The 23,850-nt window shown below is 42.1% G+C and overlaps 1 protein-coding gene across 10 annotated transcripts in view; it reads left to right on the top strand.

The window, feature by feature from the left end:
* FAM13A (family with sequence similarity 13 member A) overlaps positions 1 to 23,850 on the top strand; it is a 139,953-nt gene that overhangs the window by 99,661 nt on the left and 16,442 nt on the right. For 7 of the 10 annotated variants that reach the window (XM_074823084.1, XM_074823080.1, XM_074823079.1 and 4 more), the window contains 9 exons: positions 620 to 799; positions 3,656 to 3,842; positions 6,726 to 6,802; positions 7,533 to 7,575; positions 13,064 to 13,211; positions 20,947 to 21,160; positions 21,542 to 21,680; positions 22,773 to 22,854; positions 22,986 to 23,206. In XM_074823084.1, the coding sequence (XP_074679185.1) occupies positions 620 to 799; positions 3,656 to 3,842; positions 6,726 to 6,802; positions 7,533 to 7,575; positions 13,064 to 13,211; positions 20,947 to 21,160; positions 21,542 to 21,680; positions 22,773 to 22,854; positions 22,986 to 23,206 (1,291 nt within the window). The remainder of the gene's footprint in view (positions 1 to 619; positions 800 to 3,655; positions 3,843 to 6,725; positions 6,803 to 7,532; positions 7,576 to 13,063; positions 13,212 to 20,946; positions 21,161 to 21,541; positions 21,681 to 22,772; positions 22,855 to 22,985; positions 23,207 to 23,850) is intronic. The other 3 variants (XM_074823087.1, XM_074823086.1, XM_074823085.1) reach the window with 2 other exon arrangements.

Here is a 23,850-nt window from a genome sequence, read left to right as displayed (position 1 = left end):
GGGTGTGATGGTGATCCTGTGCTAGAGTAAGTCAAGGGTAGCTGTGGGTGCATTTATGGCACAAGAACAGCATGAAAACAGCATGAACTCGGAACCAAATCTGTGCTTGGTCACTGAGTTAAGCATATGAGGAGTATGTAGTGAGGTACTGTTTGTGTGTTCTCATCCCTCTGTGAGACAGCAGTGAATCACCTTCTTGCAGATGATCCATTGCCTTACTGAGCTTGGATTGCACAAGAGACTTCACCATTGTCAGCATGGCTGGGTATCAAATACAATTTTGTCAGGGCAAGGACTGTTAAAGTGGAGTATGAAAGTTAGGCACCAATGTCTGTAGTTGCACTGAGTAAAATTAGCAGTTTTACTGAAGGTTCAAACATCCCTACAAATAAAAAAGGTGATGATGAATTGGGAAGGCTGAGCTCTTCTGAGGGACCTGAACATCAGGGTATCTGAAGATTTTGGCTTAGCTCTTTGCGGATGTCACAGCCATAGGACATTTTATACTGCCTTGCCATCATAATAAAACATAACCCTCAGATACCCTTTATTTATTGTTGCAGAGAGGGAGCTCCACAAAGTCTTTGAGCGCAATTGACCTTATTTTTCGGCTTGACAGGTATTTAGAGAAGACAATCCGCTCAGCCGTGGAGCAGCATCTCTTTGATGTTCATGGCTCAGGCGGCCAGAGTTCAGAGGACTCTGAATCGGGAACATCTTCAGCCTCTTCTAATGTGTCTGCCAGGCAGAGGAGGCGACACCACAAAGAGCAGGAGGAAGCCCGGAGAAACAGAGACATGTACGAGCCTGATTTCTTTGTTTTGGAAAGTATATTTGATTAACTGTACCCTAGTCATGTCCTCTTATCAAGGCAATGCTTAGTTCTGTTATGAAATGCACTGGCCCTTGCCCTGAATTGAAAGTGCAGAGCTCCATTGCATCAGTTAGAGCTGGAAAATGTAGTGTTTATTAGAGGTCGTGAAGTGGGGCAAAACATGATAAGAATCCAGGTTTTTTATGCAGTATAGTTGAGTTACAGTATTTGGAATTAACTACAGTGTGTTGCTTTAGTGGAAATTCCCAAGCAGTTGGCCCTATTGCCTGTAACTTTAGATAAAAGCATTGGGTGTAGGTGCTTTTCTGAATTCAGAATGTCTTCAAAAATGGGATCAAGTTCCCCTTTTGTATGTGGAGGCACAGCTTATGTTTGGGTTTATTGAGGAGACTTGGGAGACTTTCTGAAAGTAAAAAAATCTTCCTTTTGATTAATCAGAATTTAAGAATTTTTATCCACCCTGTTACACAAACTTTAAACATGATTTAGTGGTGAATTTCATTAAATGTCTGTCAGAGTAGTAAAAATAATACCTGTTTTTCCTTTCATACTCCTCTACTTGTGGCATAGATTGTGTGGTACAAATGTGTTACCACCACAGCCTTAACAAACACTTGCCCAAGGCATAGCTATCTTTGAGGAACTGTAACTACAGACTTTGCAAGGCCATGATCTAATCAGTGCTTACACATATGTCTAGCTTTAACACAGCATTAGTTCTTGTAAAGAATGCATATACTTGACTGTAGTATTGGATTGCTAGGATGTCAAGTTAGATTCCGAAATGAACATCCAAGCTCTTGTTGTTTTTCCTGGGTACTGAATTCCCCAAATTCTATTGGATCTGCACCTCCCTATATGAAGCCACTTTTGTACAGGTGGCTAACCATGAGTACCTCATGTTAATATTGAAGCCATGCTATTTCCCAAAATGTGTCAATGCTACTGTTGTAAAAAAATCCATAGTTACAAAATAAAAAGCCATTTCCTTATGAATGAAAATATGCTGTGAGGATGGACTGGGAAATTAGCACTTGCAAGTCACCAAAGTATCTGGCAGCAGCTCTGAAGTAGTTTTTCTTGTTTAGTAGCCCTGCTGACAGGCTTCTCAGGTAAGTAGGTCAGAGACTGGCTAGTGTACGTGTTTGGAAGCATATAGTACTGCAGGGCTTTTTTTTAACATTGCGATACAGAGCTGCCTTTAGACATGGTGACACAGTTGTTCAAGTTTGGTCCGTAAAGCTGGAACCAAGGATTTAAAGTACATCAGAAGTTTTGAACGCTGACTAGTGTTCAAACTGTTTTCCCTGGTTCCCTTAGGTCAGATTGCTGGGAACTTCCATGGGTGAATTATCAGAATTGGGAATTCCTTTCAAAACTTCTTTCTGTTGTTGTTTTGAATGTCAGTGACTTCATCTCCTTGCCTTGTGATGGATCACAAGAGGATTTGTAATGCCGCAAGATGGGATTTCAGATAGGAAGAGTGTTTATCACAGAAACACACAGGTGACCTCCCAGGCTTTGCAGACTACATGATCTACAGGCTATGTACATGTAATTGGTCTGCTCAGGGGTTTGTAAAAACTTCCACAAAGGCAAATGTGTTATCTTGGAAGTTTAATCATAAGTTTATAATACCTCTTTGTATCTCTTTTCCACCAACAAAACCTACAGATTCATGATCCTGAAAATCACTGAAAATTTCTGGGTTTGTTTTTGATCTGATTACTTTGTCACGCTGGCACTGTCCAGGTACTGCAGAGTAACTGGTTTCTTGTCAGACCAGTGCAAGTCTAGATAAATTCTCCTGCTGTTCGTGAAAGCAGGCTTTTGGAGTCGCATAGCACTGTATAAGGCAACTGCACATGCAACAGTTAGCAAACGTTCCAGTTTCAATGTCAAGTGTAAGCAGCTTGCCTTTAGTCTCCAGCAGGGTAGGATAGTGAAGAATGAGAGGCATTGTGTTTCCCTTGCTCCCATAATGCAATGATGTGTTATGTATGTGCATCTTCATTATTGCACAAAGTAGAGAGAAGACTACTAAACAGGTTATGAAGGAAAAACTGCATGCTGAAGGACCCAGCAGGCTAATTGTGCAGGGCAAGATAAGGCCTATGCCAGGCTTCTGGAAAACATGCACAAACCCTGAAAGCCCAGAGAGTCCCAGCTAGTGCATCACATGATGGCTTAAAGCTACCTGTCCCATTCACTTCCCAGCATAGCAGAACAGTTCTCTGTCCTAGCAGTTGTGTTGCCATTGCAGAGATGCATTCCCTTTTCTGTTTGTGTAAATCCCAAATAGGAACCAAGCATTTGGCTAAAGCACCACAGTCCTGCTCTTGCATTTGAGAGTATGAGTAGGAGGGCCGATTATGCAGTGTCATGCACCAAAGGAGATCCTTGGACCGCAGCTGTGAATCACTTTTCTAAATTAAAAGCACGTGTCTCAAAGGAAAATACGCTGCGTATTCTCTATAAAAATACCACAGACAGCCAGGAGCTAGTCCAGCTTCCATGTGCAGTCAGTGGGATTCGCTACATTGGCTTTAGTGGGAAGTGAATCAAGTCACAAATGTTGATCCTCACAGCTTTCTAACCTGAGGTGTTTACACCTGGCTTTCACTCCTCAATGGGATTTAGCATTGCACAGTGTGTGTTGTCTGCTGCATTAGGAAGAACCAGAGATACTGGTTTCATAGGGTGTAGAAGATGTTGCCAGAACTGCACCAGTCAGCATGAAGTATTTCTCTATTGCTACCATAAATGTAGCGGGAGAGTGTTTTAAACAACCTCTTGTTGTAATGTCCCTTTTCTTTTCAGGGAAGTTGTCAACAAAGAAAACATTCCCTCTGGATTCAGCAATCTTGAAGACTGTATTCTAGCTGCTCAAGAAGTAGAAAAATTACAAGACAACAGCTCTGGATATCTTAGTGAAAGGAATAAACCAAAACGGCAGAAATCCAGCACCAAGCTTTCAGAGCTTAATGACAATCAGGACAGTCCTGCGGTAAGCTGGCATCCTGTACTGTTTGACGCCTAGTACTAGGGTGGGAAAAAGTCTTTTTTATTTCAGTGTATACCTGGTTTCCTTGAGTAGATGGTTTTGCCTACGGTACAGGCATAAGTGGTTATTTTGGACTATGGGGAACACTGGATCCCGCACTTGTAACCTTTGTGGTGAGGCAACTGAGAAGCCGTACTTCTGCTATGATCCTATTACTCCATCTATAGTCATTTTCTCTTTCTACAACTTTTTGCTTTTTTCTTCTGAATTCAGCGAACCATTTTGGAAAGAGAAAAAGGAAGTAAGTCTTTTTCCCAGTCTTTCAAAAGCCTTGCAAGGAGGTTGGAACCTCAGATGTAGGTTCACAGTTTAGGTCAAGTTTATTTTTATATTCCTGCTAATGTAGATCACAAGTGACTTCTTGATAATGAGATGACAAAAGTGTTTTATGCCTTTTCCCTAAAGTCTGTGTGTTACTGTGGTGTTTGCAGTTTGCAAAACACTTTAGAATGTATTGGTCCAAAAGGTGATCCCTCTAGCTAACTTTTACTGAGGAGGTAAATGACACTGATAAAACGTCCTAAAATCTGGAATACTGTAGAATTTGCCCAGCATATTCTTGTGTGACCTTCACAGTAGAAGACAGTTTGCCAACTTTTACAAGCTGTAGAATAAAACTGATGTACCCTCCTTCTCTCTCAAGCAAACCAGACACTCATTACAGTGTCAGCAGTTGAGAAACTGTACTGTGCTTCAATGCAGGATCTTCTTCCGATGGCAGAAGTGCTATGCATCCCGGTGCCTGGCACCAGGTATGCATTACACATTTACTAGTAACAGTGAAAGCTGTGTGAAAAGATTGTCCTTCCACGTAGGGCATTTCCTTCAGTTTTACTTGATTAAGTTTTAGAGCCTGCTGTGAGTGAGTTCCTACTTAATGTGACATTGTGTTGGGACTCATTTTGTTTAGGTCACAAAATTGCAATGACCTGATGCTCTTACCCTGTGCAGAGATGCTAGAGAGAGGCAGATTTGTCTTCTCTTTGTGATAAAAAGAAGGAAAGATGCCAAAAACTGTAGTCTGTGCTTAGATTTAGTGCTCAATATCAGTAACCTACTCATGTGATACTTCATGAAAGAGCACAGTGAGATAGACACACTTTCACTTTGCGCCTTTGCTTGTAGCAATGGACTTTAAGATTGGCAAAGGTCAAGTGCTTTACATTCTTTTCTGCACCTCTTCTCTGTACCTGTGGAGTGTAAAGCAGTTTAAATGAGAATTTGACTCAGGATTTGGGAAAGGAAAGACTGACAGAAGTGTCCACTTTTGCTGTGGACCTGAAGTCTTAAAACATGCCCGGAAGAAATGTCTTCAAAATTACCTGTGTCCACTGGACTTTGCCCTGCCCCTCATTTTTGGATCTCTCAAGGGGCAAAGGTGGGAAGGAACATAAAATGGACTAACCTTGCACAAAAAGCACTTTGACCAAGATGACCATCAGTGTGGCTCTTGTTTGCTTTGCTGGAGGAAGTGTCGCGGTGGGATTGTCAGCTGGGAATATTATGAAACAGATTGCAGAGAGCACGGTGCTACTCTTTTTGAAGAGCAAAGGCTGCTTTTTAAGTTTTCATGAGTGCACTTACTGCATTTCAGAGACTGCCAGCAGGATGTGTGGTGGTTTAGCTTTCTTTTGGCTACATCTTTACACTTCAAATAATAACCCAAATTAGACTACCTACTTGAAGTATCAAAGGACATAATCAGTACTACTAATAGGCTTTCATCATGTAAACAAGTTTGTAATGTTGTATGTTCTTAGCCACTGCTTTCTGAGCTTTCCTGCCTTTCAAAGCCTGAAAGAGTATGTAGGACAGTGTGTGGAAGCTTTCCTCTTAGCTGTCTAATTGCATCTGACTCAAAAGCGTAAGTCAGCAGTGGAAAAACTGTCAGTTCCACTTACTCTCCTGAGCAAACCAACCACAAAGCATTAAAAGCTTGTAACTGCATTTCAGAGACATAGTAGCCAGGTACCAGTAGGACTTGAAGAATCATATTAAGCGGGGCTGGAACAACTGAGCTGTGTCACCTTATGGGACTGGAGGTGCAGCAGGTGAGAGAGGGCTGTGACTGCCTCAAGAAGTCTGTGCACACACTTCCTGGGGCCAGGGCAGGAACCACACTGCATTCTACTGACTGACTTCTGCCTATTTAAGGGGGACTTGCCCAAAAAACAGGGTAGAAAACCTCCTGGATATGTGCCCAAAGTGGCAACATGGATTGTCTTCACAGTACTTTCTCAAGCATTAATGTCCCTAATGGAAACCAAGAGAAATTTCAGAACAAGTTGTCATAACCAGTTGAATTTCTTGCCCTGCATTCATATTAGCACAACTTAACATTACCTCTGTGCATATGGCAGTCTCTTTGCATTCTTCTGCCTGTTAAAGAAGAAACTGGGGAAGGGTTTTTCTGAGAAGGGCAGTGTTTTCTAAGATGAGCATAACAAGTCCTGCTGTGAAGATGCTGTGGACTTCAGTACCTGCTCTTACAGAACTTGTACACAGCACAGAATTGCTCTTAAGCTCAGCCTGTCCATCAGTCTGTAAAATGGGAACTGGCGGGGTAGCATGCAGCATTATTCTGTTAGACATTTTGAGGTCATCTGATGAAAGAGATGAAGCAGTGAGCAGCTGTTTTTTTTACAGGTTATGGGCAATAAAGTGTGGGGTTTGTTTTGTTATAAATGTGCAGCAGGCAGTAGTCTGATTGCTGTCTTGTTTCTAGAAGTCCTGTTGGATATTTCTATATCTGATCTGTTTAATGGCCTGCAGCTTGAATCTGTTTCTCTTGTGTATCTTACTGCTTTAACATTTACTGTATTACAGAGTATGGAAAGCTTTAGCTCATCCAGGCCTCTAGACAGAACAGGACCTGATGACATGGAAATTTTATCTGAAGAAAGGTGATTTTTTTTTATTTTTTTTTTTAATATATGTATGTTTTATTTTCCCTGTAGTTGTAGTACAGCCTAAAAGATCTTTCACCACAGACTATGACGGTGACATTTAGTTATGCTGCAGACCAGCATTACCCACCATATTAGCTTCAAAGTAGCACTGTATGGAGGCACTGTGTATGTTGTGTGGGCTCCGCCCAGCAGCATACACCACCAAGACTCTTCTCCCAACCTGTTAGGAATGTCACTAAAGATGCTGATGGTGCAGACTTGAAAAGAAGTCAGCAACGAAGCACCTGAACCAGCACACTCCACACAGGGGACTGTAGGGCCTGTCTCACCTGGCTGCTGGGTTGAGAATAGAGCCCTTTTCTTTGTGCTTCACTCTTTTGCGAGAGCTGTACAGCCCCGCTCTGCTCACCTGAGATGGCAATTTTTCTCCACAGTTACGTTTGTTGGGAGAGTTGTATTGGTTTAGGTTAAGGGTGCTGGAATTAAATGACACTATATTTTTCACAAATAGCTCCTGAGAGGAAGCAAAACCACCTAGTTTAGCAGCCTGAAATGCTGCAGCCCAGAGTGTCCCTTCATTTACTGAATGAATTAGTAAGTGTACAGCAGTAGCAAGAACCTAAAAACCTGTGTGTGTAGAAGTCCTGCTTGTTTCTGTTACAAGGCAAGTCTGGTTTTGTATTTATAATATGTTGGCTTGTTTTTGTTTTTGTTTTTTTTGTAGCAAAGAAAGTGAAAACGATGAGGTTTTTTTCAGGCACTCTCAGGTTGGTATTTTTTGGTTTTTGTGTTTCAGTTTTGTGATCTTTAAGCGGGCTTTTTATTGAGTAGAAACAAGTAGTTAGGTATATAGTTCTGTGGAACTCTCTTTCTCCCAGGGAAATGGAGTTAGCATTTGCTTTTTCTTTCCCTTCCCTCTGCTCTTTATTTACATAATTTAGGGAGCCTCTCAAATGCTGAGGAGTCTGAAAGGATCTGCTTCAGTACCTTCAATCCCTCCTTGCCAAAAAGGGAAGCGTCACTGAAGTCAGCACTTTGGTTTATGTGACGCCAAGTTCCCTTACTAATCATTGCAAACAGGGTGTGTGACTGGTTATCTCCCAGGGTAGTAAGATTAGCTTGTCTCTCTTGATTTCTCTAAAATCATTTGGTCTTTTATTTATGATTTCCCAGTGCAGCCTGTTGTCTTTGAATATAGGTGTCTGTGGTCCATTTGTCTTAAGAAACTGGATCATCTGCGTGTCTCTAAGGGTTGGTGGTTGGGATGAATGTCAGGAGTGGAGATGTGACATTGATGGCAACGTTTTTTTCCCCAACTTTCTGTTTCTGCTCAACACCCACCTCCTGCATTCGCTTTGTTCAGCAAAGCAAATACTGGGGTTGGGTTAGGTGAACACCTTTGTGTCACTGGTTCATTTGGGTTTGCTTGAAATACCTCTAGACAGCCAAGCATTTAAAATACTAGGGAGAGTTGTCTGAGGCACCTCTCCCTCAGTCGTGCACCCATTTTAGAGGAGCGCAATAAAACAGTTGTGGACAATGTCAGGTTTCTCTGGCCCTCTGGAGTTAACTGAGGGCTGATAGTATCTTTTAACTAGCCCCTCTTGTGTTTTTCTTTTTAAATAAAAGCAGCTATGCGTTTATTGCCTTTGAAAGACTTCACTTCTGGTAGGTATTATTTCCATCTAGCAGGAAAGGTAAAAGAGATTGTTTGCTAACAGCTGGGCTCTGACCAGCTGTGTTCTAGCTGGAGAAGGTCATGGGACACTGAAACATGTAACCTCTGCAGTGGGTGTTCAGTGCTGCCTTTGATCACTGCTCTTTCTGGGCTTAGATGGATCTCCTTCTTCACTCCCAGAGGGTCAGTAATCCCCTATGATTCTGCACTTGCTTGTGAGCTGTTGCGTTTTCCAGAGTGTGGATTTTGCAACACCTTGTTCCTCACGTATTGGCTTGCACGTGGAGGAGGTGCCATCACTGCCATGCCACACAATGCTCCCATTAAGCTTTTAAATTAGTCTGGGGGAGGTATATTTGAATATGAAATTATCATATTAAAATAAACTTCTCCTTAGGAAAAGTTTTAAAATTTAGAATTTTAACTGCAGGAGAAGATGTAGCCTTAACCCAGAGATTGTATTATATAGGAATTACAAGGTCAAGAAAATGTTACATTCCTGCAGGGTAGTTTTACATTCCTTGTCGTTTATAAGCCTTTTGCTTAAGGCAGCTTAAAGACATACCTTTTGTAACAAACAGCTCATTCAAGATGAGGAAGGGACAGGGACTTTCTCACTCTTTTTTCTTTCTCACTCTGTCTCCAGTCTGAAGATATTAGGAAAGGTGTTTGGAATTTGCCATAGCTACTGGTTGTGCAGATTTGGGTTTCCATGAGGCCGTAAAAATACCTTGAAACATGTGTCCAGAATGCATTTTCAGTGCTTTTGTAGCCTTCATAATCTGCCCTTGGAAGTAGCTAAACTCCAGGATGCAGACTGTGATTTGAAAAACACGGGTTTCTAGTACCCACATTTTGATAAGGGAAGGGTGATTAAGATTCACACCAACATGGCAACAAGTCTAGAGGGGCATTGGCATGACCCAGGAGTAAGGCAGCAGGATGTATTCTATTACTAAGAGGTGTTTAAGTACAGTTCCTGCTGTGGTTGTAATGGATGATTAGATGTAGGGGAAACAAGCCTTTTAAATAAAATTGATTTGAATCCACATGTAATCAAACAGAATACAACTTCCCGATCAGAATTCAAAGATCTTTTTGTTGCCATTTATTTCTAGCTGCTTGAGCTACTCTTTATGCTGAATCTCCTTTGGATCAGGGAGAATGAAAGCAGCTGACTTATCCCCAAGTTACTTATATCTGTAGTTGGTACCTGCAAAGCATGGGTGCAGAAGCAGCTTCTATAAAGCAGAGCTCAGGTGCCTAGTTTGAAGATACTTTTTTTGGTGGTCATTTATGTAATATCTGCAGTGCACTGTGATTGCCAACTGCTACTGAGATCATCAAGTTGCTGCCTCTTTGCTTTGTAAGAAATTGTGGCACAGAATCACCTAGGTTGGAAAGGACACTGAAGATCATCTAGTCCATCTGTTAACCTAACACTGACAGTTCCCAACTAAACCATATCCCTAAGCGCTATGTTGACCCGACTCCTAAACACCTCCAGGGATGGGGACTCCACCACCTCCCTGGGCAGCCCATTCCAACGCCTAACAACCCGTTCTGTAAAGAAATGCTTCCTAATATCCAGTCTAAACCTTCCCTGACACAACTTGAGGCCATTCCCTCTTGTCCTATCGCTCATTACTTGGTTAAAGAGACTCATCCCCAGCTCTCTGCAACCTCCTCTCAGGTAGTTGTAGAGGGCGATGAGGTCTCCCCTCAGCCTCCTCTTCTCCAGACTAAACAACCCCAGTTCCCTCAGCCGCTCCTCGTACAACACGTGCTCCAGACCCTTCACCAGCTTCGTTGCCCTTCTCTGGACACGCTCAAATGGCACGTCCATAGGTATGGCACATCCATACCTAAAGCACAATAGTTCTCCCTTACTTGATTTTTGTCGTGGAGCTTGGCAACTGGTGGCATCAGGAAAATAAGTGATGGGAATACTGAATTATCTACCACTCCATGGGTTTGGAGAGTTAATGCAAAGAAGGTTAAACATCTGCTTTCTTGAGTCTCCTGTGTTTGTACCACCATTGTTCTTCAGAACACCTAATGATTTATTCATTGTATTAGAGGCTACATCAGTGAGTAAGGAAAGGAGAGTAACTGGCTGCAGGCACAACACAGGCCTGTTTTTAAACAGCTTTTAAATATTTCCAACAACTGAAGTGACTTTAGAAGGAAGAAGACATCAATATGATCTTTCTAATATATCTGTAATGGAAATATTTCCCCATCTGGGAAGCGCTCTTATCTGCTACAGATATCTTTTATGAGTCTTAATAAGTCAGGAGATTGTACAATCTTCATAGAAAGACATTTAAGTCTGTAATTAGTATCAGTGGTGGTGACGAGATGGTATTTTCAGGTTGCTTCTTCTGAAATTGTTAACATCTAGATAAGTTCCTCTCTTTGCACTTCTTGATGTTATTAAAAATAGTACCTATTTTGAAACTTACTGCTTTATTTCTTTCAGCCTTAAAATACTGTGCTGGCTTAAATGCAGTTTATCAACTGGTACAGTTTGTTCTTTAGTAAATGTAGAAGACTGCCTGTTTCTGGCCACTGACCAGTCTTTCTGTTTGTAATGTACACTGACTATTTAGATCCTGGCAAGAAATTTGTTACTGGACATTAAAGAAATATTTAAGTCCTCCCAACCTGGAAGCAGCTTAAAAGATATTGCATAGTGAATTAGCATTTTTCCATGTACAGCTCTCACAATAAACAAATTTGTAATCAGATTTAGTGTCAAGCTGTACAAGTTATTAGTGCTTGGCAAACTGTCATTTAGTGTTTCCTTTTGTTACAGTGTTTCCAAAGGCAATTTATTGACATGAAAAGGAAACACAGACCTTATACAAATACAATGCAGAACACTCTTTACAAATACCAGGGTGTTCATCACTCCAGTTATTAAAACCATAGAACAGCCCCGGTTGGAAGGGACCTCGAAAGATCACCTGGTCCAACCTTTCGATGAGGTTACCTAGCACCCTGTCCAGTTGCAGGGATTGATGGGATTGAATCCAGATAAAAACATTTATTCATATGATCTGTCTACTGGGCAGGTTTTTTTCCCTCTCTACATGAAGCTTACTTGTTTTTCTCTGCTGAAAGGGGGGAAAAAAACCCAAACACATTAGGTTTATGCACATGGAAAAAAATGTAATGTGCATTAGTGGCATGTACTAAGGATATTGATTTAATACAGTTTGGCTGTGCTTCTGGATTCACAAGTAAAATATGTCCAAATGTACCAATTCTTTTCTTTAGGTACGTTTTCTTTGCAGATCAGCATATGCAGATTGCTAACTATATTATCAAAATACCTACAGGGGGCAAATCTGCATATTGTCTACCTGCTAGACTATACTTTAGAGAATTATGCTTAAGCTGTTCTTACGAAGATTAAATAGTTTATGTAGTAATGTAATGCTGTCTATTTGTTTAGCTCTGTGTGTTGGTGAATTTATGCATATCACACTATATGTTTATGTACATGCTTTACACTTACTTTTCCCTACTGCCCCCTGTGAAGCATTACAGATAATTTATTTCAGAGTGATAAAACTGCTCGTGTCATCAAGCACTATTACAGACACGCACACTGTGTGTCAGGATAGTGGGAATGGCAGTGATTTCTGCATAAATGCACACGACGTGTGGTATGTGCAGGGGTGAATAGTGGTGAGACAAACAGCAGTTGCTTCTAGGTAGTGCTAAATGATGAATCACTTACTTGACAGCATTCTGCCTTTTTTTTTTTTTTTTCCCTAAGTCATTGGATGCTTGTGTGAATTTTTTGGCTTTTTCCCAGAGTCCACACTGCTTCCAGCTGAGATGCCAAACCCCACTGCCGTTTGGATTTGCGCAACACTGCTTTAATACCCAGAGCTCCTCCATAAATAGTTCTGCTCTCCCCACGCCCAGCTAGAAAACAACCACAGGAAATCAGGGAATGTGCAGCCAGCCCAGCTTAGCTGGCACTAATTGATCTGAGCCAGCACAGCCTGCATGAGAGCCTTCATGTACGTAGCCTGCACTGCTTGCTGTCTGCGGCTGCTACCTCAGGAGCTCTGCTGCCTGCTTTTTAGAAGACACCATATTGCTACAGCCTTACAGCAGCAGCAGCGTTTTTGTTGTTGCTCCAAGGAGTTGCGCTCCCGTAGGAAGTGTACACAGCCGCCCCCTCTCTCTCCCTTTCTCCCTGCCTTCCTCCCTCCCTTTTCATCCCAATCGATTACTGGAGGCTTTTTCAGATGCATGCAGTTGTCAGGGCAGGCAGTCTTGGGAACTTGCAGTAGCTTTCTAAAGAAGAAAACATTGAAGAAAGGCAGATGAACAGATGTTTTTACCGGTGGGAGTGAGTAATTAGTACTTAGGGGTCACCGAGCAGGGTATTTGGATTTGGAGCTGGAAACATCAGAGTCTGTTTGTTTGGATCTTTTTAGCTAGAGACATGAGCTTACTGCTGCTGTGACTGCAGGGGTGGTTTTTTTCCTCCTCTGCCTCCTGAAACATTTTTTTTTTTCTATCTCTCTTATTTCTGTGGGTATATGGGAATATAGCTGACTTCAAGTATGAAGATTCAAGAGCATCCAAGCATTCCTGAAAACAAGTTGCAAAGAAATCAAGATGCTGATGCTGAGGAAAACAGCTTTGTGTCAGAAGTGCCTCGGCTGGATTTGACAGCGCTGTGTGATGACAGCTGGGAAGGTAGGATTGTGTGATGGCTGGTCGTACGAGTGAAATGAGAGAGAGGGAAACCTCAGTGGGCTGGGTATGTCTTTATGTGATCATGTTCCCTTTCCAAAAACAACAGGAAAGCAATTTTGTCCTGAAGACGGAACTGAAAGTTTGGAGAAACTGGAAGCAAAATACTGGATGGGCACTAGTTCTAGTTGTCACTTAGAGGAAGAAAATTAATTGTTTTATTATTGAAGTTATTTTCATGTGCTGTTTAGTACTGTTAAGTCTCTGAGTGTTTCAGGATAACTTATTTCTTGGTGGCTGGTCACTTGAGTATTAGGCTAGACAGCCCTACACTTCAAAGAAACTGGGTATTTCACAGTCTAAAAGCAACTTCCTTCTTTCTCCCTTTTCTTCCACTTCAGTCACTATTTGGAAATAATGATTTGGATCTGAAAAGTACAGCTGGAAAAAAGGCTGTATGCTACTCTGTCTTTTGATGGCTCTTATGAACAGTGCTTTTTTTTATGTATGCTGTGAAAAAGTGCTGATCACCAGCTCAAATGGCAGTGTTAAATTGCATGTGGTTTACATTATTTTAATAATTTCTTAGCTCTCATCTCCAGAGTGCATGCTTGGTTGGCTGTTTGCACTGACTCGCTTAAGAGTGGGAAATCTGGGAGAACTCTGTGGGTGCCACAAACTTCAATTTCATTTGAAATTGAGATGAATTGAAGGTGTCCAGCACCTCTGGGATCAGACCCTTCCCCAATTACTGAGTATGTCTCTATGTACAAGCAAGAAAGAATTCTTCTGTTAGTTTGTGCTTTAGGAGTGAAAGAGGGACTTTGACCAGGAAGAAACAGGAAAATGTGAGTATGGTATTTTAATAAAGCAAGAGAGGAAAAATGTATAACTTACTTATTGCTCTAAAAAAGCAATCTCTGAGGAACACTGAGAAGTTAAGTTCTCTGATCTTGCCTCCACAGGATACGTGACCTAGTATATTTTGCCTTTCCCTCTAGGGGGGGAGTAGCTATGACACTTCAGGCATGAGTAAAGAAAACCCACAGCCATGGCTGCCTTTGATTCAGCCACGCAACTAGTCACCATTGACGGGAGAGAATTTCTCCACTTGCTTGCTAGGCGGGGATTCCCTGGCTGGTATCACCACGCATGCAGCACAGCTGATCAAAGCACCATGGAAAGGCTCCCAGGAGGCCTTGGCCGCCTTATGTGTTTGCTGAGATGCTAATTAGCACTGCCCCGCAGGGTCTCAAGCCAGGGTGAGCACATCTGTGTTCTCAGAAGTGATGTGTGGCTTCAGTGGTCATGTGAACCTTTGGAAATAATGACTCTTTTTTTTTCTTCCTGGGTTACTAATGGGAGTCATATGAATGCATGAAGGGGAGAACACAGCTCCTTTCTGTCTGCCAGAGGCTTTCTCATCGTATGAAATAAGTCGCACCTTTAGTAAACTCCCTCTTCATAGGCACGCTCTTATGTTTGGGTTCTAGCTTTCTTGCCCTGCAAATATGAAGCAGGATTATGAGCACGTGTGACTGTGCTTGAAGAGTGCTTCTCTCTGATTCTTCCTTCCTCCATTCACATGTATTTCACAAGAGGAGGAGATGAGTAGTTGTAAAGGATTCAGCTATCTGGGGTGTGAGAGATGTCATCTTCTAAAATACCTTCCATAATCACCATTTTGTTGACACAGATGAAAGAGCAGCAAAATGGTGCCTTCTGTGTCTCAGAAAGAATAGACTGAGTCTTTCCTAGGTGTGGACGTGAAATCAAGTTCTCTGTAGCCAGGAAGGGGAAGATGTTAATGTTAACTCTCAGACTGCATCTGCAGCTAACGGTAGAGTCTGTTGTTGAGACTGGCTTGCAAGGCAGGGTTGCCAGGGCATCCTCCCTTCCCTTGCCAGCCAGCCTGTGTCACACAAACCTTCACACATCTCTTCAGGATCCGTTCTGCAGCTCTGGTTGCATCTCCAGTGAAAAGGGAGAGGACTGTGCCTCCAAATGCAGTAACACTGAGTTATTTATTGCTTCGCTGTAGCAAATTTGGTAGGTCCATCTCTCAGGAAATTAGCCATTCCTCCAGGACATAGTTGAGCTGAGTGTTGGGGGCAGAGTCCTCTGTATCATACTGTAGGAGATACAGAGCATCTAGTGACCAAGGCGACTGCTGGGTCTTTCACAAGTGGATTGTGAGAATAATTACAGATTGCGGGGTTGCCTTCAGCTGTAGCTGTCACTGCCTCCAGTCAAATGTTAGGAAAGAGCCTTGAAGAATGGACACAAAATTACACAAGACAACCTTGTCCTCTGACTAGCTCTTATTTGTCACTCAGGCAGGCTTTCCATTGTGTTAAGACCAGAGCTGCCTTAAAAGGCCTCATTCAGGGGCACAGAACTGTGGTAACTGCTGCCAGGTGAGGTGGCAGAGCACCCTCCCTTTTATACTATGCTAGAAGTAATTTTTACCAGATTTTTTTTTTTTTAAGGTTCATCACATAGTCAAATCTGTACACTAGAGGGGAGATTTGCTGTACTTGTCCAGTCTGTGTTCCCTTTACCTAAAGCTGAGCAGAGAGGACAGAGAAAGTTGCTTCTCGCTTCCTCCAGTGCACAGGCTCACACTGTGCCATGTGCCCATCTTCTGCATCTGCCTTGCCTGTTAGATACAGGGGCATATGTGTAGTAATCATCAGGCTATTAATGTAGTGCACAGGGCGTGAGCAGTGCCCAAGCCAAATTCAAGTGCCTGGGTGCATTTCCCTTGTTCCAGGAGAAGTATTTTACTAGTGTGCATTTGGTGGATGCAAATCAAATAGTTTTATTCTCACGCTGAGTGTGAACTGAGCTGTCTCTGTGAGCTGGGATGCCTGACTGCTAGGCTTGCCTGCTAAGCCGGTCAGTTGATGCCAGCTGAGACGGCTTGCAAGCAAGCGTTTTCAGAGCTACTTCCATAGCAAAGATTTTTAATTGTTGTGGATTACATTTGAATCGAGTGCCATGAGCGAGGAGGACAGAGTGTTCCCTCACAGTCCAGCTCTATTGTGCAGATTTCTTACCAAATGTTTCTAATTCAAGCCCAGAACTTGCTATCCTGCCCTCAAGGAAAATCTGGAAGTATGTTGCTCTTCATAACAGCGGCTGGCCCTGTCAGCAGCTTGGAGCTGAACAGGCAGTTCAGTAAATCAGTATGATGCGTGTGATTGCTGCCTACATCGCCTGATTATTGGTACTTTAAAAAAAGTTCTGTAGATGAGATTTCAAGCAGAGTTTGCAGTAACAAGCACTTAAACAATCAGTGGACGTTATTCTGCAAACTTACAAGCTTAAAAAGAGAAAGAATAAAAGCAGGAGTTCTAAACACAATTTGAGTTCTCAGTGTTGAGAACTCAAGTATTGCAGCACTGAGACCCTGAGGGTGAAGTTGATCTACAAATATTTTCGACACTGACTTAATTGATACTTTCCCATGGAAAAAAAAAAATCATAGTAATGCAAAAAAATCCAGAGTATGGCAACAGGGAAGCTGGATTTAGATTTCTTTTTTTCAACACTGTAGACTTAGATGCATCGGTGTATTTGTGTGTAATGCTCTTTAGCATAAGAAATCAAAAGGTGATAAAACACACTGCATTTTTATTACTATGTGTAGAAAAAAATAATTGCATTGTTCACTGATTTTTATTTTACAGCATCAATATTTTAAAAATGTATTTTTCATTGTTTATTGTGATATAAGCAAAATACAAAGTTGGCTTTCTAGCTGAGAGATGTGTCATCTCACTAACTGAAAAGGTGTGGTAGCGCTTTATTTGGGCCATTCTTTTTGATCTACATAGGAAGAATACCTCCTGATGTATTCAGACAAGGATGTTTTCAAACACTTATTTATAAGATGAGTAAAATAGGTTGTTACTGAGCTGGTGAATGTTTTGGGGGTTTTAACTGCTTTATTCAGTTTATTATGAGAGGTCTTTCTGGGGTCTTTCAAGCGGCATTTAATACTAGGACTTCAGGTGTTGTAGTTAGTTTCAGCTTTTTAATCCCTCCAGACCTACTTCAGTTTATAGCAGCTAAGATTTGGCCTTCTTTCTTTGTCAGATGGGTGTGTGTAAAAGCAGTGCTAGAAGCATGTATCAGCTGTGTGGCTGCAGAGAGGGAGACAGGAGATGCCCATGGCATTTTGCTGGCTGCACCTCAAGTGGGATGTGTGTGTGGGCACCCCTCTGCTGGCCCTGCAGCTCTCAGTAACCCTGTGGCAAATATACAGGGTAATGATAAAAAAAAGTCATTTTTTGTCAGCAAGATGGCTTGGAGCTCACCAATCATGCACCAGTTTGATACAGTTCATCTTTCTTCTTGTGTGATACAGGTTTATTAATACCTCTGGCCCTCTGTGCAGCAGGTTGGCAGAGAGGTTGTGTTGCCATAGGCATAAGTGTGCCTGCAGAGTTCTGCAGAGCAACACCTGGCAGATGGCTGACAGCTTTGTTGAAAGATTAGCTGGTTGTGGGATTTTGAGAGGGAGTGCAGCACTTCTGAAGGACTGCAGGCTCAACACCAGTATATTTCACTTTTTTCTGCACCAACTTAGAAAAGGCATACCTAGAAGAAATGCGTTGAGAGTCCGACCAAGAAATAAAAAAATTTTTCACCCTTTCTCTGCGCTGGTACAGCCACGGTGGTTAAATATTCCCAAATATTTTTTTCATGAAAGGTTGTCATTATGGAAAGTGGGGAAAAAATAGTACATGGAAAGAATTTGGAGATGAGTAGAAAACGGAGAGTTTTCTCTGAGCAAGAGAGATCTATTCAAGACAGAAGATGAATAAGGGTAACTGCTCTGTCAAGTCAATGGCAAAGAAAAGGTAAAACGTTTACATTCTTTACTGAGACTTTATTCTTCGATTAACAGAAAGGGGAAAGGGTAACAACATTAACCCTGATAGCAGATACTTCAAACCTGAACCATTACGTCCAGGAATTCAGCAGTCTTCAGAAAAGGCTCAACCCTTTGATGGCTATCTTGGATAAATGAATAACAAAAGATACCATGTATTCTGTTAAACAGGAATTGATTGATTGTGCACTGTCAGAAAATGCAGCAGCTTACCCTTAGCAGGTTCCTGTATATTTGTGCAATCCAACAATTCCAGTACTTCCAGCTGAAGTGCCTGGCACCTGGCTAGTATGGGAGAGAAGGCAGTTGACCTGCAGCTCTGGTCCACTTCATGATCTCATGTAGATAAATCCATAATTCTACATACCTAAGTATGTTACTTAATTGTTGTGTTACTTTTGGGGGGGTTAGCCATTTTGTGTCCAGATGAGGTTTTTTTTCTTCTAAATACTTACAGTCACCAAGGGAAACAAGTTACCTGTAGAGTCAGGCCTTCCAGGAGCATAGGTTAAAAAAGGCTGATTATCTATAGCAGCCTTTTCTTCTGTCAAGTTCTCAAATTTGATTTTTCCTTTCAGGATTTTTTTTCCTTCTCCTTTTTAACGCTTTCTCCTTTGGAGTGTGAGTTTCTATTTTTGGACAGTATTTTGAAATCAACAAAATAGAAAGTAGACATACCTTGGTCTCCACTAGCTTGCATAAAGTGATTGGGTGTCTTTTGGGGTTTGATCAGAGGCTCTTTGAGCCATTGCAGTTCCCTGAATGTCGCATGCTATCTGGGATATAAATCCACCTTGGAACAAAGTCATATGCATCATGCATGATTAATAATGGCTTTGTTAGCTGGTGTGGTAGGAGCTTAATTTGGTTACTGCTAAATATGCTGCTGATTTCTTCTAAGTTTATTCCATCTATGTAAATCCCATGAAGGTGTGATTTAACAATTTCCAAGAGTAAATTCCATTTGGAAGTGAGAGTGTATTCAAAAAATTGGAAGTGAGAGATGTCTGGAAGAATCACATGCATCACCTACATTCGACTAGCAGGAATGAGGTTATCAAATTTGTTCCTTTTGTGTTATTAGCCTTTATTTTGCCACAAGAGATCTTGTGAGGACCTTCTTGAAATCATTAAAGATTCAAGGAAGTGTGCGATGCCAAAGTGTCACAGTTTGGCTGAAGGGTTTGCCCTTCGTTTCATCTTCCTTCTTATCAGATTCCTTGAGCAAAATATTTCAGGTATTAGGAACTGCCAAGGTTGAACGCAGCTTAGAAAAAACTCTTGTTTCAGAAATTAACTGAGAGAAGCACAGGCTGCATAAGCTTTCCAGTCCATGGCAAAACAGCCAACACGCACACCTCATCAAAGTAGCTTCTGTGAGCCAGGCTTGCATGTGCTTCGTTTATCACAACACCTGCAAGAGGCTCTTACAGAAAAACCTCCAGCCGCATCGGTTTGCATGCAGCACCAACCTCTAAGCAGAGGCATGCCATTTATATTCATGTGCTAAGGAAGAAGGGAGGAGGAGGAGAGCATTGTCTGGTGCTGTGTACAGGCAAAATACCACTGAGCCTGTCATTACTGAATTGAGGATGATCTTGCACTGTCCATATTGTACATGGGGGGAATGTTAAGCAGCATAGAGGCTCTGTAAGGGAATCCTCATGCAATCTATTCTGAGCTATGAAAATATTAATCTTGTTCAGCAAAAGGAAGTACTGCTTTTATTCAAAAATCAGTGACTTCAAAAGCCCCTTCTCTTTGTGGAAGAAGAGTATACACACTAGGCATGGGAAATAATGAGTCTATAGCTCTGCAACTGGTCTGGGAGCTTTCTATAAGGTTTTTGCTTTGTTACTTGACTCTAGAACTATTTGTTAGATTTATAAGTTCAAAGCTTGGCTCTTAAACTGTCTAATCCTGTGGTACTAAGTAGGAACATGCAAATCAGCTTAGTAAACTATCTGAACACAAAACGTTAGACTCCTTATGGCATCTGGAGGGTGTGATCACAAGATTGAGGCAATTGCTTTCCGTGGGCTCCACTATGCTAATCAGCGGTGCTAAGTTGGGTTTCCCTTTCTCTCCCACTCCACCATCTCCCTATAGAACATTGCTTTTACTTCTAGCTGGTTAGATCATCCGGGGCACTGAAGATTTCCTCACTTTTCTACCATGTTGTTAAGCAGCAGAATTGCATGTGAAATAGAAAAGGGGGGAAACTCGGGCCATATTACCATTGTGGTTAATTTACAGTCTGGGCACCCTGTGGAACAGGTGATAATGGGAAACACCTTTTCCTTGCAGACTAGAAGAATCTATGCTTACTCCTAGTCTTTGAATTTCCAATAGCAGGTGGCAGGGTCATATTGCAGTGGTGGAGGCTTCAGGAGGGCAATTAATAATCTATTCATTTACAGCAGTTGTACATCCTGAAACTGGAAAAAAAAAAAAATCCTCCTGTAATCCAGTTGTCTTCTTTATACTGCCATGTGCCAATAATTCTCTCTTGTCCAGCACAACTTTTCCTCAAAGGTGCTGGCTGGTGATAACCTCGTTTGGCATCAGTCCATGGTAATTACTGGCCAACTTTTGGGTACAGTTTTCTGTTGCCCCTAGGAGATAATTTATGTTTGTGTAGAGTACCCTCTGTGGCCAGGCAATGCTTTGCATTGCTTTGCACACTGGACAGATGTGAATAGTGACCCAGAGAAAGCCTGACGACAAGGAGCCGTGGTCCAGGACAAACGAGTCAGAGTTCATTACAAAAGCTGCTTGGAATCTGTCATACATGTGAAACAAAAACGATGAAACCAGCCTTTGTCTTACTGTTCCCAGAACCCATCCCTGCTCTTTCCTCATGGCAGCGAGACGGCTTAGACTCAGATGAGGCTCGCCTTTCCCCGCAGGCCGGTCGCTTAATTCGCCAGCTTCTGGATGAGGACAGCGATCCTATGCTGTCCCCTCGCTTCTATGCCTACGGACAGAGCCAACAGTACCTGGATGATACGGAAGTGCCTCCTTCCCCTCCCAATTCTCATTCTTTCATGAGGTGGGTTGTGATTTGCCTGTGCTGACTCGCACCCAGCTGTAACGGGTTTGCACAGTTACATCAAGCAACATGTCTTTGGATCACATATGCTGGATAGCTATGCTGTGTTGGGTTTCTGTTCCTACTGACAGGAAACTGATATTTCTAGAAAATTTTTTGGTAACTAATCATTTCTGGGTTTGTGAATTAATATCTAGGGAGTTGCTGTGCTGAAAGAGACTGTTACAGCATCTCTTGCTATCTCATTACAGAGTAGCAACATAGCTTTCTCACTTCTGCGGGATTTGTATTTATTTACACAAAGTTTAAGTGGCCTTTTCTGCATGAAGATGAACTGTGGCTGTCTGGATAAGCTCTTCCTGCAATCTCTGCTCTTGGTAGGAGACGGAGTTCATCTTTGGGATCTTATGAAGATGACAGAGAGGACCTTACCCCTGCACAACTCACCCGGAGGATTCAGGGACTGAAGAAAAAGATCAGGAGATTTGAAGACAAATTTGAAGAGGAGAGGAAATACAGAGTGAGTCTCTAGGAGTTAAGCATTTGTACGGAAAGGTATGCATTAGCAACAAAGGGAAGGGACATCAGAGAAGTCTGTCAAACATACAGAGGGCTTGAAAGCTTTTACAAGAAAAAAGAAAAGAAAAAAGCTGCTGCCCAAAAAAACAAAATGTGCATCCATACCAAGCAAATTACCTTTCCAGGCATTATATATGCTGTCAACGCAGCACAAGAGACAGCATAATAAACTCATAGGATTTTGGTCACTGGTCAAGATAGTGTGCCAAAAACACACGCTCGGTATGTAGGAATAGCTGTGTTAAACTTCTGTCTGTTTATTTATTCAAGTTCAGCTTATGGGAAGCACAATTGCACATCTCATTTGCATGATGGTAGTCCCAGGACACCAGTGCATTGCAGAGGAGAGAGAGCAGCCACCTTTACCCCTGAGTAAGGAACCACAGTCAAGTGCTGCTGAGCAGTAGCAGTGTACTGTACTCTAATTATTCCTGACATGCCCTTGCAATGCACAGAAAGCTTTTTAAGGAACTCGAGCTTTACATGTGCGCATCTTTGTTGGTGATCTAAACCACAAAGGATTGTACTGAAAGGATCTTGTCTGCAGTAGAAAAGGCTGGAAGAAATGCTCAGAGCTTGCTGTAGCCTAGCGTTTGGGTTATTTCAGTGTCTTTGGATGTAAGACAGCCTTTGGTGTGAATACATGCATCCTAACACTTCTCAAACTGTTCATGCTAGGCTTCTATTTTGGAGGTGCCCTCTTGTTAGGAAACAGTAGGCACAAGGATTCCAATGTGCATCTGGCCCTCTGACCCACTCCTACAACTTAATGTTTGCCATCAAAAGTTTTGTGTTTTCTAAAAAGAAAATCAATCTCATGGTGCCCCTATGAGACAATATTGTGACAGGCAGGAGCAATTAAAGCACAGTCTGAAATGAGCTGGTCAGAGGTGCAGGTGCCCGTCAGAAGCCAGTGCTATGCTCTGTGCTGGGTCCAAATTCCATTCTACCTCTTTTTGTGACACACACTTGTTTCAGTGGGTCTCTCCTGTTGGTTTAACTCAGATTCAGCATGACTGTTCTTTCCTCCCAGCCTTCCCACAGCGACAAAGCAGCCAACCCTGAAGTGCTCAAATGGACAAATGATTTGGCCAAATTCCGAAAGCAACTTAAAGGTGAGCAGCCACCACTGGTGCCCCTTTGGGGGGCAGCTAGACTCTGCCTCATTTAAATTTGATGTTAGGCAGAAATCCTGTCACATTTTAAAATAAGAATTATTCATCTTCCCCTAAATGTCCCTGTTTAGAGTCAAAACTGAAGATACCAGAGGAAGACCTTGGCCCCGTTGTGCGCCAGCGGAGCAACACGCTCCCCAAGAGCTTCGGCTCTCAGCTTGAAAAGGATGATGACAAGAAGCAAGATCTGTCAGATAAATCTGCCAAGCCTGCCGTGGAAGCAACCCTTGATTCTGTCCAGAAGAAGCTTCAAGAAAAACGAACAGAGGCTAACCGACCTGAAGATATTAAGGTACAATGTAGACAGATCAGATTTAGGCCTTTAGTGCAAGTAGGTAACTCATGGCTGCACAATCGCTTGTGAAAGCCCTGTGGTTTTCTACATTTTGTCACAAAGTCTACAACCTTTACTCATGGCTGACTTGCTTTAGTTTCTTTCCCTCTGCTTTTAGTATCTGTTTGGTTTTTTTTTTCCCAAGAGCTCAGTTTCTATTGAATGTCATTGTGTGTTCTTTTTCTGATCCTTGTATATTACAAGTAATATGTCTGAATTACTGCAATATTTCCTGCCCTATATTTGGCTGTTTCTGTTGTTATGTCAAAAGGATTTTAGCAAATTCTGAATCTTCTAGTGATTCTGGAGACTGGGTCATCTGTTTTCTTCTAGTTCACTCCAAAACTGAATGCTCTTCTCTCAGGGCATTTTATCACTGCTCTTCAGAGTTTCACATTGAGCTCTGTTAGCTGCTGTAATCTCTCAGGGTTATCAGCAGGGACGTCTTTGTGTCTGATGTTGCTAGTTCCTGAGGTTTGGGCAGCCTTGTAAGTGAAGTCCTTGAGTCTGCTGACATGTAAATTGTGCAGTGCTTTGTAAGAGAGGGGCAGACAGCATTATCTTTGTTTGCTAGATCTGCAGAAGATGGTGATACACACAGT

Source organism: Strix aluco, chromosome 4 (genome assembly GCF_031877795.1).
Source record: "Strix aluco isolate bStrAlu1 chromosome 4, bStrAlu1.hap1, whole genome shotgun sequence".
Classification (NCBI taxonomy): Eukaryota; Metazoa; Chordata; class Aves; order Strigiformes; family Strigidae; genus Strix; species Strix aluco.
The sequence above is the reverse complement of the archived record's forward strand: the minus strand, read 5'-3'. Positions and strand labels throughout refer to the sequence as shown.